This window comes from Acartia tonsa, chromosome 4, assembly GCF_053477335.1.
Source record: "Acartia tonsa isolate MP-2025a chromosome 4, ASM5347733v1, whole genome shotgun sequence".
Lineage (NCBI taxonomy): Eukaryota > Metazoa > Arthropoda > Copepoda > Calanoida > Acartiidae > Acartia > Acartia tonsa.
Window position 1 is genome coordinate 18,268,501 of NC_137263.1, and position 16,335 is coordinate 18,284,835.

A 16,335-nucleotide genomic window follows, 5' to 3' on the forward strand; every position below is an offset into this window, starting at 1 on the left:
TTAAAATTTACATTAACAAGATTGTTTATTTTGAAGTTTATAAATATTATTAGTTGTGGATCTTCTTGTGAGTTGAAAGGTGTTTCACAACTCTGAGACACCTATCACACTCTATATCCAACTCTGGATTCTTTTCTCTATAATACATCATATACAGATTTACTAAAATCCTTCGAGTAAAAATAATAATTCAAGAATAGAAAGATGTGCCTGTCCCTCAAGTACCTGTCGAGCACTGAAAACCTCCTTATCCATTTTTTAAATAAATTAAAATTAGAGCGGGTGTAGTTATTTTCTCCTATGTCTAACCATTGCGGGACTACAAAGACAACCCAAAAGTTTTGTTTCAAAATAAGGGGGGGGGGGGGGAGTGATTTCGTTGCTCAACAAGGTAATTTAAGAGAAAACGCCAGGAAAGGAGGACAAAAAACATTATTAAAAGATACTTTATGATTTATAGACCTTCGTTCATTTGCTTTGTAAATCTTCAACGATTCCAAGAACCACTGAATCTGAATATTCATTTTAATTACCAAAATTCAAATTTTCTTGCGATAAAGATTAGGTTGTTAACTTTAGTTAAATAAAATCTGTGCATGTTCCTATATTTTGAATAGAGAAAGTCATCTAAATTATCCCCGTTCTCAATGTGACGAGCCATGTGGTTTTTAACCTCTGCAAGCTTCACCTTCCTTTGGAACACATCACACTTGTGCAAAAAAAATAAGTTTTATATTTGTTTTATTTGTGCTATGAAAAAATATTGATCTTTTATCTACTGTTTAATTTTATGTCAAAACTTTTAAAATTCTAGAACGAACAATAGATCTCTACCTAGTAAATATTGATGTAAATATAGTTAACTATCTGCCTCCCTTTTCCAAGGACCTTTTTCGCCTGCTAGCAAATTTTTTTTCTGCTACTTGGCTGTGTTAATATTCTCGATACTATTGATGGATTTCCAAAGACCCAATTGAGAGTTGGCACAAGGTCCTTGGGATAGAGACATATCCCTTACCCCTCTTGTGTTACTCTATTGAGTTACGAAACATACAGAAATCTAACTCTCTAAAATTTATGATTACTTGTACAGTACATGGGTGGAAGAAAAAATTGTTTATACTGGACTTTTAAAAAATATATTAGCCGAGCAACAGATAAGAGCTATTAAAATTTTTTAAGTGGGGTTATTTGGTCACATGATACATTTTTATGGAATAAGGATACTAATGTTAAAACATAATAAACCCCCCCCCCCCTCCTTTAAAGCCTCTTGAAGCACTGAAGGGGGGGGGGGGGTAAATAAGATGTATAAAACTTTTTTCCTTGGAATTTTTCTTGTCGGTTTTATTTACTCTACTGTCAGATTTGGTTGTTGAGATATTTGAGGAACTACAGGCCTTGTTTATTTCTACGGCTTTACTGAATTTGATCACTTTCTCATCCTCTTTCGTGTTGCATGATTTGGTCGGACAGTCGGCAAACAATTCTTCAACAACATTTTCCACAGTGGCATCATTCTTCACTTCTTTTGTGGCAACCATATGTTCCACTGGAGAAGCAAGTGCATCATTCCACGTATCATCTTCGATCCGTCTCAGTGACACAAGATCTTCCTTGAAAGTGACTCTTTTGGGCTTTTTCATTTGCTTAGTCGGATTGTTAATAAAATAATTTTTAATTGTTAATTCTAGCCCTTTAATAATTTTTACGTCAACTCTGCAGGGCCTCGTTCTTATTGGAGTAGATGCCGTGAAGACCTTTTTACATTTACTTTTTTGTTCTACATCTTTTGTCACCTTTACGGTTAAATCGGATTTGTCGGCCTTGTTTTCTTTCTTGCTTTGGTTTTTCTCAATTTGTTTCGTAGAAATTTGATTGTTTGAATTGATTGTTTTTGCCTTTTTTACGGGTGGTTCAAATCTGTCTCCGTTTTCAACCTTACATATTTAAATCTTGAAAATGGGAATATATTTTAAATAGAAAATGTAATAAAATTTAAGAATAAAAATATTTTATGTCGGCCTGTTCCTTAAAATCTCGCTAACTGTTAAATCATTGGGTTATGCTTTTCTTATTGAAAATACTAATACTTACTGGTCCTGCCAAGGTTTTTAGCTATTTTTTAGGGTAATAAATGGATGTAAAATATACGTGGATATTATGACGGGAAAAATTTTAGTCAATTAAGGTTGTATTTCCTCTGTCATTTATTGTTCAGTTCGTTTATCCAGTAGAAGGGGAGGGGATCGGGTCAATGGGATGTTGAGAGGGGCGATCGTTATATTAGCCCGCTTCATGTTTCACTTTATTAGAGAACATCTGGTGTAAGATCCAAGTAATAATAAATCCATTGGGGGATAGGATCAGTGTTGCGGATCCTGATCCGCAAGGATCCGCATTTTTTGAGTCCATGCAAGGATCCGGATCCGCAAAAAAATGCGGATCCGGATCCTGGGGTATAAATTTATGGAAAAATCTACCTAAATTTATATAAATAGTCACTTACAAATTCTACAAAAGAGGACATCATCTCAGACATTCTCGTGATGAGAGCCAATCTTTAAGGTTTAGGTTCAGACTTGAAAATTAAAAGTATTTTTGACTTCGATATTAAAGAATAAATATTTTTTGAAAAATTTGGTGATTTTATTTTTATTGTCAAAGATCCGGATTCGCACTGACCAAATTTGGAGGATCCGGATCCGCATACAATCAATGCGGATCCGTAACACTGGGTAGGATGTTATGTTAATGGGATATAAGATTTGGAGGGGTGGGAATGGGATGATTCAGCACTCTCACATGACGAAGCCTCCAGTAATCACACAACAAATATCATAATTTAGATGTATCTAAAACGGGAGTCCTGCTTAAAAGATGATGCTTTAATATTACCATATCATTGATTTAAACCTTGTTCTTTTGATTTTGGACATTCTCTGTGTGTGTAGATACCTTAGCTTTACTGTCCATTTTAATTTGTTTCTTAGCAGTGTCTTTGACTGGAGCAAGAGTTGTTTTAACAAGATCATTCTTCTTAAAATCATCATCTTCGTCAGAACTATAATCAATAAACAGATGAAACTAACAGGGAGGAAGGGGACATTGGGCTGTTTTATTACACTAGTCCCCAAAGTTTTATAATAACGTTTCTTATTCGTTGTTTTAACAAATTTGATCGAATTTTGATTGGTTGGTTTATTAAGTAGGTTGCCCAAACGTTTTAACCATTAATTGTATTATTTAGAAGGGGTAATTTTGTGTATCATAATTGGAGATTGTACATCAATTTATCGGCTATTGTGTCATCCATTTAGATCCCTGTTATAACGGAGCTTGTTGAAGAGTAGATACGCTGCTTATGAAAACATAAGTAGATTGATAGGGAAGATTTTATTTTTAGAACGAGTAAAGTAAATATATAAATGGGTAGAGCGCATCTCTAATACTATATAAATAATTTTTACTTACATCCATAGCACAAGTTTAGGATTTACATGTAGTACATATTTCCAACTTTTAATAATTTTCACGAACAATTTTAAAATAGCAAAAATTATACCTTAAAAACAAATCGTCCATCAAACTTGATTTGGTATTTAATTTTCTTCTATACAAATCTGATGTTGAAGGGGTCCCTTTTCCAACTTTTGCTACTCTTATTTTCTGTTGTACTATAAAAATTAGATTATTTAAATCACGGAATAAGGATTACTTAGTGTACAAAATATAAAAATAAGAGTGTTAAATAAAAAACATAAACATTGCAGGGAAGATAGATTTAGGGAAAATAAAGGGTGTGCACAAAAAAAGGAAAACCTTTTTAAAATTTAGATTGCGCGGCTTGTGTTAATAGTAGAAAAACGTTATGCATACCATTAGAACCGTTATGAAGTCTATTTTTTTTGAAATATAAAAACGATTCCTATGCTACGTATAGTTTAGGAGCTATGTGGTAAAATGTCCCAACTGGCTTAAAACTTGACTTGCGAGTAAATCATTAAAGATTAAATTAAAGGGTATGCAAATAAAAATACGTACATTTTTAAAATTCTAATTGCTCAGCTTGTGTTAATAGTAGAAAAACGTTATGCATATCATTAGAACCGCTATGAAGTCTATTATTTGAAATGTGAAAACGATTCCTGTGCTTCATATAATTTATGAGCTATGTGGTAGAATGTCCCAACTAACTTAAAACTTGACTTTCGAGTAAATCATTAAAGAAAATTTTTTCCACTTTTCTCACATTTATCAATACAGCTCCTAAACTAAAAATAGCACAAAAATCGTACTTACATTTCCACAAAATAGAGCTTATGACGGTTCTAACGATGTACATAGCATTTTTCTACTATTCACACAAGCCGAGCAGATTGAATTTTAAAAATGTTTGCATTTTTGCACACACTTTTTTTTATCTTTAATGATTTACTCTCAAGTCAAGTTTTAAGTCAGTTGGGACATTCTTCTACGTAGCTCCTAAACTCGGTTCTAATGATATACATAACGTTTTTCTACTATTAACACAAGCCGCGCAATCTAAATTTTAAAAAGGTCCGCATTTTTTTTGCACACCCTTTAGACCTACCAAGGATTACTCATGCGAAATTTCAGATCAAAATTCGAATTGCCATTTATACATTGATTACGAGATGGTTGCATTACCCCCCCCCCCCTTTATTTATTGATCAAACATCTAAATACGTTTAATTTAAAAAAAAAAATAGTTTTACTTTGAAGTGGATGGAGATTTGAGCAAGACATACCGGTCGTCTTATACAAGAGGGGTTTTCAAGTATTGTGTCGCTCTTACGAAAGGAGTAGGGGGAAGGGGGGGATGTTAACATCCTATGACCGGGCGCGAGATGCTTCCAAACCCTTAGCTGGGTATAAAAGCAAGGGATTAAAATCTACAAGTTTAGTTTACAAGAAAGCGTCACAATGATTGAACCGATTTGTTTTCTACTATGTCTGACAATTTTTCTTTTCTGTATCAAGATTTTCCGCCAGAGAAGGATTACTGCCGCTGCCAACAACATGACAAACATGCCAGGCGTCTGCTTTACCTATCCTTTCTTCGTAGCTAATGGAGTTACGGACCAGTGTATCATTTGCAGTGTTGATGGCCATGATCATTCAGATGAATTTGGCTCGGAGATTAATAGGTTTGTTAACAACTGGCAATTTCCAAACGGAAAAATAAGTTTTTATTTTTTCATTCAAAGAAGGATTACTGCTGCTGCCAACAATATGACAAACATGCCAGTCGTCTGCTGTACCTCTCCTGCCATCGTAGCTCATGGAGTTAATGCACAGTTTATCATTTGCAGTGATTATGATCATGATCATTCCAATGATGAATTTGGCCCGTTCAATAAGTTTAATACGCATGTTCAAATTGTCAGTATGTCAGAATATTATGTTTATTTTTTCATTTCAAGATAAATTGATATGCTATGAATCTATTATAATTATATTTTTTTGTGTTAAATAAATATTATAAATACCTATATAATGCATCATGTTGTAATTTTTATTATTGGTTTTTAATAAATTATTTGTAACTCGTAAATTTTTGTTTTGTTTATGATAAGGGATCTTAAGGTAAAGACAATAGACGATAAATTGATTTACATTCCCAGTGATGAGACCAACATGAGTAAGTTAAAACTTTGGCTGTTTATTACACTAGTCCCCCAAGTTTTATGATAAATTTTCCTATTCGCGTTGGATCAAAACCTTTTAGGATTTTTCTTAAAGGGGAGCAAAATGGTCTAAATATTGAGCTAGATTCTTGAAAATTGGTACATAAGCCTAGTCCAATATGTACTACATCTAAATGAAAAAAAAATTCAATTTTTTTTATTTTATTTTTAGGTTAGGTTAGGTACAAACAATCCTGCGGAAATGGAGTTTTTAGGCCTTTATTGGCCTATTTTGATGTAAAACTTACCTTTAACAATTTGCTCTTAATTTTTATTCCTTGAATACGCTTTGTCTATTCACAAGGACATTATTTAAGATGATTCAGCAAGTCGGGGACCGTGCAGTGGGCGGCTTTAAGGGTTAAATCATCCTAAAGAGTGTCCTTATGAATAGATATCCTTACACTAAAGTAACAGGATGTTTGTGTGTCTGTGTGTTTGTTTGTACCGCGCCGAAGGATCTTGCTAACCGCTGAACCGACCGGGTTCTCCTTAAAAGGGTAGCTTCTCATAGGTCCCGGGAAGGTTTATAACTATTTTCTTGGGGGGTGGGACACCCCCCTCCAAAAAAAAGAAAAATCCCCCCCAAAATTTTTTTTAAAACTAAAATTAAAAATTAGGGGGGAGGAACCCCCCCAAATTTTTTTTTCACTTTTTACTTTAAAATCTAAAATAAAAAAATTGGGTTATCAAATTCGACTCTCCCCTTCTCAAGTGCCCCTCGAGGCCTCTAGGGGCGTAACCGCTAGTCCTTATAATAAAGTAACGTAACAGGATGTTTGTGTGTTTGTATGTTTGTATGTTTTTTGGCCCCCCCAAATTTTTAAAAAAATTTTTCTTTTAAAATCTAAAATAAGAAATTCAATTATTAAATTCGACTCTCTCCTCCTCAAGTGCCCCTAGAGGCCTCTAGGGGCGTAGCCGCAAGTATAATAATAAAGTAACAGGATGTTTGTGTGTTTGTGTATTTGTATGTTTGTACCGAAGGATCTCGCTAACCGCTGAACCGATCGGGTTCTCCTTAACAGGGTAGCTTCTCATAGGTCCCGGGAAGGTTTATAACTATTTTCTTGGGGGGTTTGACACCCCCAACCCTCCAAAAAATGAAAAATCCCCCCCCCCAATTTTGTTTTTAATTAAAATTTTTTTTTAACTTAAATTAAAAATGAGGGGGGGGGGGGGGGGGCACCCCCCTGAAAAAAAAAATTTCGGCCCCTCCAAAATTTTTTTCTTCATTTTTCTTTTAAAATCTAAAATAAGTAGGTAAGTAACGGCTAAACGGCTGAGCCGTTAGCCGTTACTTTTTCAACTTTTTGTTTGATTTAGGGAAAATAGACCTACCAAGGATTACTCATGCAAATTTTCAGATCAAAATTCGAATTCTAAGTGCCATTTATACATTGATTACGAGATGGTTGCATTAAACCCTCCCCCCCCCCTTAATATACTCTCTGTTAGTAAACCTTCTGTAATCAGAAGCTTGAAAAAAATCCTAGCTTAATAAGCAACTTATCTTTAAAGTATAAACATTACCATACTTAGTTTTGTTAAAGACTACCTGGTGATACAACATGCTAAATAATATAAAATTGTCCTACCTGGAATAATCTTTTCAGGAAGGATGTCCATTGCTGGAACTGGTTCTGGCCAAACATCCTCTAAAAGACAAGAACTATTTATCCAATCAGTAGAGATGGGCAATAAAATTCAAAAGGCACACTACGTTTTAAAAATTGTTTTTATTTCATTTGTTAAGTCAATCTATGTGTGGAAAAATATGTTAAAATGAAAAACGGTAAAGTGACAAAAGGGTGTTTCCAGAATGACTCTGAAACCGATTAATATCTGCTGGATTTCAACCGGTTATCAGCCATACTGAAAAATCATTCATAGCATCGTATTACAGACAATTGTCCACGAATATTAAAATACATATCATTACCTAAATAAAAACCAGTTTTGCTAGCCCTACGAGTCTAACAAAACTCGTATAAATCTTATAATTTTTCATTTCAATATCCGTGAAAAGCTGCCTATTTTATGATGCGATAAATACACATTAAACATATAAATGGTATCTACTGCTAGCGTGTTTGAATGTACACATAGAAATTGCTTAGGTAGAGATAATCTGAATGGACAAAATGATATTAATAAGGGGGGGGGTTTTTAATGCAACCATCTCGTAATCAGTGATTAAATGGCATTTAGAATTCGAATTTTGATCTGAAATTTTGCATGAATAATCCTTGGTAGGTCTATTTTCCCTAAATCGAACAAAAAGTTGGAAAAGTAGCGGCTGGCGGCTGGCAGCTCAGCCGTTTAGCCGTTTTTTGCCTATTTTCAGGGCAAATTCATCATTAATTACGTAGGAATCAACTTTTAAAAACTTATTTTTGGTTTAATTCATGGTAAATGATAGCAATAACCATTTTTTAAATTTCTAGTACCAGCTGCTAAACGGCTAGAACCGGCTGAAAACGGCTGGGAGCTGCCAAGAGTATGAAGGGTAGATATGGCTTGTGACGTGTCTATAAGTAGGTTTTTATGGCTGCTGAGCTCAAAAATACTTCCAAAAATAGTGGCAGCTCATCCATATGGCAGCTGGGTAACAGCTGCAGCTCAGCTGGGAGCGGCCAAGAGTAGAATGAGTATATAGGGCTTGTGACGTGTCTAGGGGTAGGTTTTTATGGGTGCTAAGCTCAAAAATACTACCAAAAATAGTGGCGGCCCATCCATATGGCAGCTGGGTAACAGCTGCAGGTCAGCTGGGAGCGGCCAAGAGTAGAATGAGTAGATAGGGCATGTGATGTGTCTAGAGGTAGGTTTTTATGCTACCTAAAAACTTATTTTTGGTTTAATTCATGGTAAATGATAGCAATAAACATTTTTAAAATTTCTAGTACCAGCTGCTAAACAGCTAGAACCGGCTGAAAACGGCTGGGAGCTGTTAAGAGTATGAAGGGTAGATATGGCTTGTGACGTGTCTAGGGGTAGGTTTTTATGGCTGCTGAGCTCAAAAATACTTCCAAAAATAGTAGCGGCTCATCCATATGGCAGCTGGGTAACAGCTGCAGCTCAGCTGGGAGCGGACAAGAGTAGAATGAGTACATAGGGCTTGTGACATGTCTAGGGTTAGGTTTTTATGGGTGCTGAGCTCAAAAATGCTACCTAAAATAGTTGCGGCCCATCCATATGGCAGCTGGGTAACAGCGGCAGTTCAGCTGGGAAACCATGAGTAAAATGAGTACATAGGGCTTGTGACGTGTCTAGAGGTAGGTTTTTATGGCTGCTGAGCTCAAAAATACTTCCAAAAATAGTGGCGGCTCATCCATATGGCAGCTGGGTAACAGCTGCAACTCAGCTGGGAGCGGCCAAGAGTAGAATGAGTAGATAGGGCTTGTGACGTGTCTAGGGGTAGTTTTTTATGAATGCTGAGCTCAAAATTACTACCAAAAATAGTGGTGGTCCATCCATATGGTTGCTGGGTAACAGGGGTAGGTCTGAGCTCAATAATACTACCAAAAATAGTGGCGGCCCATCCATATTGCAGCTTGGTGGTAACAGCTGGGAGCAGCCAAGAGTAAAATGACTACATAGGGCTTGTGACGTGTGAAGAATATAAAAAAATATACCTATTATTTCAGTAGAATTAAACTTCTCCTAATTAACATTATAACTTTATTTCATGGACATATTACTAATAACACTTTTTTAATTTCTAGATTTCACTGAAAACTACCAATAACGTCTGAAAACAGTTATCAACAGCCAAAAGTATATGTTGTAGATATAGCATGTGACATTTCTAGGGGTAGGTTTTTAACTTTTTATGGGGGTGTTGAGCTCTAAAATACTACTAATAATAGTGAGGCCCATCCATATGGCCGCTGGGTAACAGCTACAGCTGAGCAGCAGCCATTACCCTGATGCATATGGATGGGCCTTACTATTTTTGGGGAGTATTAATATGCTTGACACCTATAAAAATTTACCCCACACATCACAAGCTACCTATGTCTTAAACTTTTACTTTTATTTGTTAATAACTGTTCTTAGCCAATTTCAGCTGTTTAACTAAATAACAACTAAATCAATACTGAAATATTCAATATTTGGTTATCCTTTAATAGTCCCAAAAAGTGCTAACAGCTGAGTCTTAAACAACGGTTTACTGCACAGCTGCAGCTATTACCCAGCAACCATATGGATGGGCCACCACTATTTTTGGTAGTTTTTTTTGAGCTTAGCACCCATTAAAACCTACCCCTTGACACGTCACAAGCCCTATGTACTCATTTTATTCTTGGCTGCTCCCAGCTGAGCTGCAGCTGTTACCAAGCTGCAATATCAGGATTATAGATGGGCCGCTACTATTTTTGATAGTATTTTTGAGCCCAGACATACCCCTGTTACCCAGCAACCATATGGATAGACCACCACTATTTTTGGTAGTAATTTGAGCTCAGCATTCATAAAAACCTACCCAGACACATCACAAGCCCTATCTATTCATTCTACCTTTGGCCACTCCCAGCTGAGCTGCAGCTGTTACCCGGCTGCCATATGGATGGGCCGTTACTATTTTTGGTAGTTTTTTTTGAGATTAGCACCCATAAAAACCTACCCATAGACACCTCACAATCCCTATCTATTCTTTCTACTCTTGGCCGCTCCCAGCTGACCTGCAGCTGTTACCCAGCCACCATATGGATGGGCCGCCACTATTTTTGGTAGTATTTTTGAGCTTAGCACCCATAAAAACCTACCCCTAGACACGTCACAAGCCCTATCTACTCATTCTACTCTTGGCCGATCCCAGCTGAGCTGCAGCTGTTACCCAGCTGCCATATGGATGGGCCGCCACTATTTTTGGTAGTATTTTTGAGCTCAGCACCCTTAAAAACCTACCCCTAGACACGTCACAAGCCCTATCTACTCATTCTACTCTTGGCCGCTCCCAGCTGAGCTGCAGCTGTTACCCAGCTGCCATATGGATGGGCCGCCACTAGTTTTGGTAGTATTTTTGAGCTCAGCAGCCATAAAAACCTACCCCTAGATACGTCACAAGCCATATCTACCCTTCATACTCTTGGCAGCTCCCAGCCGTTTTCAGCCGGTTCTAGCCGTTTAGCAGCTGGTACTAGAAATTTAAAAAATGGTTATTGCTATCATTTACGATGAATTAAACCCAAAATATGTTTTTAAAAGTTGATTCCTACGTAATTAATGATGAATTTGCCCTGAAAATAGGCAAAAAACGGCTAAACGGCTGAGCTGCCAGCCGCCAGCCGTTACTTTTCCAACTTTTTGTTCGATTTAGGGAAAATAGACCTACCAAGGATTACTCATGCAAAATTTCAGATCGAAATTCGAATTCTAAGTGCCATTTAATCACTGATTACGAGATGGTTGCATTAAAACCCCCCCCCTTAAATTGAAAACTTGCCATCGTCTGATAGATCTAGTTTCTCCAGTTCATCCTGAACAGAGCTTTTCTGGTCATCATCTGACTCATCCTCTGAAAACTTACAGCTTCCAACATCATCATCATCATCGCCATGAGCATCATAAGCATCATAATTCATCTCACGTAGATTTGCTATTGACGATATGTCAGAAATGTTTAGGAAAGACTTAACATCATTGATTTTGTCATAGTGATTGACTTCTTTTTCACCATTATCCTTATCTATTTCGTTTTCAGTTGGTGATTTTTCCTCCTCGTGGTATTGATCATGGTCTGTTTTCATTGGCGGATTAATGCTGTCAAGTGACTCCTCTGTAATGTCAAGATCTTGATTCAAGACTGAGTCATCAGTGTCTAGATGCATCTCCTTGCATATCTCATCGTCATCACTTGTAACAGCTTGAGGTTGTTGGCTATTGAGGTCGTCCTCGTTGGGTATGTTTTCAACCTTATCTTCATTGTCATTATCCGAATCATTTCCAGTTTCATTCAAAAAGCTCATTAAGGATTCGCTAATCTTGCTAGATGATTTGGTTTCACTCTCAGGCATCATCGCAATTCCGCTATCAGTTGATAGATTTTTATCTGGTTTTATACAATAATCAGTTTTAAGAGATTCTTCGTTTGGTAGATTTTCAAGTGTATCTTTGGTGAGATGTTCTTCTTGTTCTAGTTTTCGTTGTTCTTCTTCGAATTCTAATACGTTCTCAGGAACCTAAATAAATATGAGTTCAAACATTTACAGTATCATAAAAGTAACAGGGTGTCAATATTTAAATTTTGATAAACTAACCAAGGCTGCGCTTCTAAATAATACCAACCTCAAAAAGGGGAAAGTCTGGAATCTCGTCTGGTATATTGATGCTATCAAGAAGTTCATCTATAATTTCTTCATTGTTGACAGGTTTTGGCGGCACTTTTCTTGTCTGCTTGACAGGCGCTGTTGCAGGCTGTACAGCAGCTGGATTGTATTGTCGAGGCAGGCTTAATCTCTTATGCTTGGATTTGGTTACTCTTGTATCCCCTGTAAATATATAATATTATAGATGAGGGAAAAATTTAAAAACATAACAAGTAAGATTTTTATTTACATTTTTGTTCCAGAAGATATTAACCGATTGGTTAATTCAATATTTTTAGAGCATATTTTTTTAAAAATTCATAGCCGGTAAGGCTATATGCGCAGTCGAGAGTATGTGAAAATAGGTCACGAAGGTATTATAGAACTATGAAGATTCAAAATTATGATTTAGATATTAACTGACATGATTGATTTATTATTCGCTTCCAATTGTATAAAGGAAAGGATGCGAGATTTCCATTTCCTTTGCAAATGGCAACAAACAAAAACACAAAGAAAGGTAGAGCTTTGAGAATAGCTTACTATATCAATGGATGTAGAATATACGTGGATATTATGACACGGGAATATATTCATCATTTATTAGCCAGTCCGTTCATCCAGTAGAAGGGGAGGGGATGGGGTGAAGGGTGTGGATTGGGGGGTCGTTATTTTATCCAGCTACAAATTTTACTTTAATAGAGTATATGATAATCTGGTGTAAGATTTAAGTAATAGTAAAGCCATTACCATATCTATGCCACATATAAGATGGTTGTTGTTGTTGAGGTATAAAGAAATCACACTCAACTTCGCCCGAGACCTCTTCTACATTATGCTGTCCTCCTGTTATTTCTGCTGGGCCTAAATATAAATGTGGTCAGTTCATTCACCCAGCAGGAGGGAAGGAGACGAGATAAAAGAGGCATATGGGGTGACGTTTATCAGAGTACATGAAAATCTGGTGCAACATCCAGTAATAATATATCGATTATTATAGGAGTGCGTCATGCATATAACATCATAAACAGATGCCTTTTTTAAACAAAAAGAGATTACTACCATCTCATGTAAAGATATACAAAACCTTAAACATCTAGAAATCATTTTCTGAAGTCCATAATTTTAAAATTCGAAGGAAAAAAGAAAAGACGGAAAATTTTATTTAGAGAGACACAATTACATATAAACATCCAATTACTTCCAGCCGAAAAAAATTAAAATGGACATGGTATGTAAACTCACATACATTCCACTGCTTTGGCAATTAGAGATGTAATAACTTTTAATTGCTACCTGATACATTATAGTCCATTAAAGACGGCTGTACTGCATAATTATCCTCGTTCCACCAACATTCATCCCTTCTATAAAGTAAGTATTAGACAAGGACGTTCAAGCTTTTGTTTGAGGTGTTGAAATTAGGGGTTTCAAAGGTTTGAGGGGAGAGGTTTTCTAATTTTAAAAAAATTTTGTGGAGAGGTTAAATGAGATGTTTCAAAGTTTGAGGGGGATAATACCACTTTGCTCCACCCACCCCCTCCCCTTTGACGTCTAAGGTGTTGGAAACGAGATTTTTTCAACAAAATAAAAACCTCGCTCGATATAAACAAACAAATCTTTTTTTAAAATCCATCAAACGGTTAATAATATTAGATATTCAGACGACCTGTAAGGCATTGCTTCTTGCATATTTGCAAACAATCCTTCACCGGTTTCGTCACACTTTCTCTTCTCACCTCTAAAAAATAAATAATTTAAATAATAATTTGTCTAGCACAAAGAAGATAAAGTATAGAATAGAATCCAGATAGAAGATTCTGCCTAGCTAGCCTGAAGTAAAATTGGAACAATTGAAAGACCAAAACGGCTATAAGGCTGTTAGTAAATAACATGATTTCAGTAAGGGGGGGGTAAGTTTTGCCACTTTCGCGTAATCAGTGTTGTGTGGGCTAGGTATTGATCTGAGATTATAGGTTATTTAGGATAAAAGTTTACTTTTGGGTAGTAGTTCACGGAAATTTAATCATTTTTTGAATAGGTCTCCAGGTTCAGGTACTGCGGGCTGGAAGGTCGTTTCTGGACAGGTATAAAATTTAAAAAAATTTTGTTTGAAGAGTTAGAGAGCAACTTATAAAACAAAATATGCTTCTTTTTGAATGTTATTAACATATCTGCAAAAAAAATTAAAATTGGCCTCCAGGTTCAGGTGCTGCAGGCCTCCAGGTACACTCTGGACAGGAAAAAAATTAAAATTTCTTATTTGAAGAGTTACAGGTACACTTATAAAACAAAATATGCATCTTTTTGGATGTTATCATCATATTTGCAGATAAATTTAAAATCGGCCTCCAGGTTCAGGTGCTGTAGGCCTCCAGGTACACTCTGGACAGGTAAAAATTAAAATTTTTTATTTGAAGAGTTACAGGTACACTTATAAAACCAAATATGCATCTTTTTGGATGTTATCATCATATTTGCAGAAAAATTAACAATCGGCCTCCAGGTTCAGGTGCTGCAGGCCTCCAGGTACACTCTGGACAGTTAAAAAATTTAAAAAATTTATTTGAAGAGTTACAGGTACACTTATTAAACAAAATATGCATCTTTTTGGATGTTATCATCATATTTGCAGAAAAATTTAAAATCGGCCTCCAGGTTCAGGTGCTGCAGGCCTCCAGGTACACTCGGAACAGGTAAAAATTAAAACTTCTTATTTAAAGATTTACAGGTACACTTATAAAACAAAATATGCATCTTTTTGGATGTTATCATATTTGCAGAAAAATTTAAAATCGGCTTCCAGGTTTAGCTGCTGCAAGCCTCCAGGTACACTCTGGAAAGGTAAAAATTAAAATTATTTATTTGAAGAGTTACAGGTACACTTATAAAACAAAATATGCATCTTTTTGGATGTTATCATATTTGCAGAAAAATTTAAAATCGGCTTCCAGGTTCAGCTGCTGCAAGCCTCCAGGTACACTCTGGAAAGGTAAAAATTAAAATTTCTTATTTGAAGAGTTACAGGTACACTTATTAAACCAAATATGCATCTTTTTGGATGTTATTACTATATTTGAAGAAAAAATGACAATTGGTCTCAAGGTTCAGGTGCTGCAGGCCTCCAGGTACACTCTGGACAGGTAAAAATCAAATATTTTATTTGAAGAGTTACAGGTACATTTATTAAACCAAATATGCATCTTTTTGGATGTTACTACCATATTTGAAGAAATAATAACAATTGGCCTCCAGGTACACTATGGACAGGTAAAAATAAAATATTTTATTTGAAGAGTAACAGGTACATTTATTAAACCAAATATGCATCTTTTTGGATGTTATCATCATATTTGCAGTTAAAATTAAAATCAGACTCCAGTTTCAGGTGCTGCAGGCCTCCAGGTCCAGTCTAAACAGGTAAAAATTATAATTTCTTTTTTAAAGAGTTAGAGGTACACTTATTAGACTAAATATGCGTAATTTTGGATGTTATTATCATATTTAAAGATAAATTTACAATCGGCCTCCAGGTTCAGGTGCATTCCCCATTCTGAGTATCTGTAATATTATATCTGAGACAGAATTATATTTTGCATATGTGTGGAAATCCATACATAAACAAAAAGTAATAAATACTTCAGATCTATTTAGCTGGCCCCTGGAGGCTACCTTGACCCTGTCCGGAGCATAACTCAAACCTTTCATCTAAATAAAAAAATTATAAAATTAATTTTTTAAACCTGTCCAGCAGTCTCATGGAGGCCACCTTGAGCCTGTCTAAAGCACATCTAGGGACATTAAATAATATGTATTTTATTTGATAATGATATTTATCCATTTCCTATTTTATAACCTTTTCTCTAAATTCAAAAATTATGTATTAGGATTATTAGCTATCCTGCAGGCTCCTGGAGGCCACCAGAGCCTGCCTGGAACACAAATAGAAGGTTTACTTGATAAATTTTGCTATTATATTATATTTTAACAATTTTTTATTTAGAAACCTTTCCTCTAATATTAAAAAATAAATCAATAAGAAACTTTAAGTTTTACATGTCCAGAGTGTACCTGGAGGCCTGCAGCACCTGAACCTGGAGGCCGATTTTAAATTTTTCTGCAAATATGATGATAACATCCAAAAAGATGCATATTTTGTTTTATAAGTGTACCTATAACTCTTCAAATAAGAAATTTTAATTTTTATTTGTCCAGAGTGTACCTGGAGGCCTGCAGCACCTGAACCTGGAGGCCGATTTTAAATTTTTCTGCAAATATGATGATAACATCCAAAAAGATGCATGTTTTGTTTA

General features: G+C 35.7%; 1 protein-coding gene across 1 annotated transcript in view; it reads right to left on the reverse strand.

Annotated features, from left to right (window-relative positions):
* Positions 1-602: 602 nt before the first annotated feature.
* LOC145317994 (uncharacterized) overlaps positions 603-16,335 on the reverse strand; it is a 56,326-nt gene continuing 40,593 nt past the window's right edge. The window contains exons 18-26 of the mRNA XM_080159303.1: positions 13,692-13,763; positions 13,319-13,389; positions 12,773-12,886; positions 12,003-12,205; positions 11,161-11,896; positions 7,310-7,369; positions 3,566-3,677; positions 2,917-3,064; positions 603-1,940 (exon numbers count right to left, since the gene is read on the reverse strand). Coding sequence (XP_080015429.1) covers positions 1,233-1,940; positions 2,917-3,064; positions 3,566-3,677; positions 7,310-7,369; positions 11,161-11,896; positions 12,003-12,205; positions 12,773-12,886; positions 13,319-13,389; positions 13,692-13,763 — 2,224 coding nt within the window. The 3' untranslated portion in view covers positions 603-1,232. The remainder of the gene's footprint in view (positions 1,941-2,916; positions 3,065-3,565; positions 3,678-7,309; positions 7,370-11,160; positions 11,897-12,002; positions 12,206-12,772; positions 12,887-13,318; positions 13,390-13,691; positions 13,764-16,335) is intronic.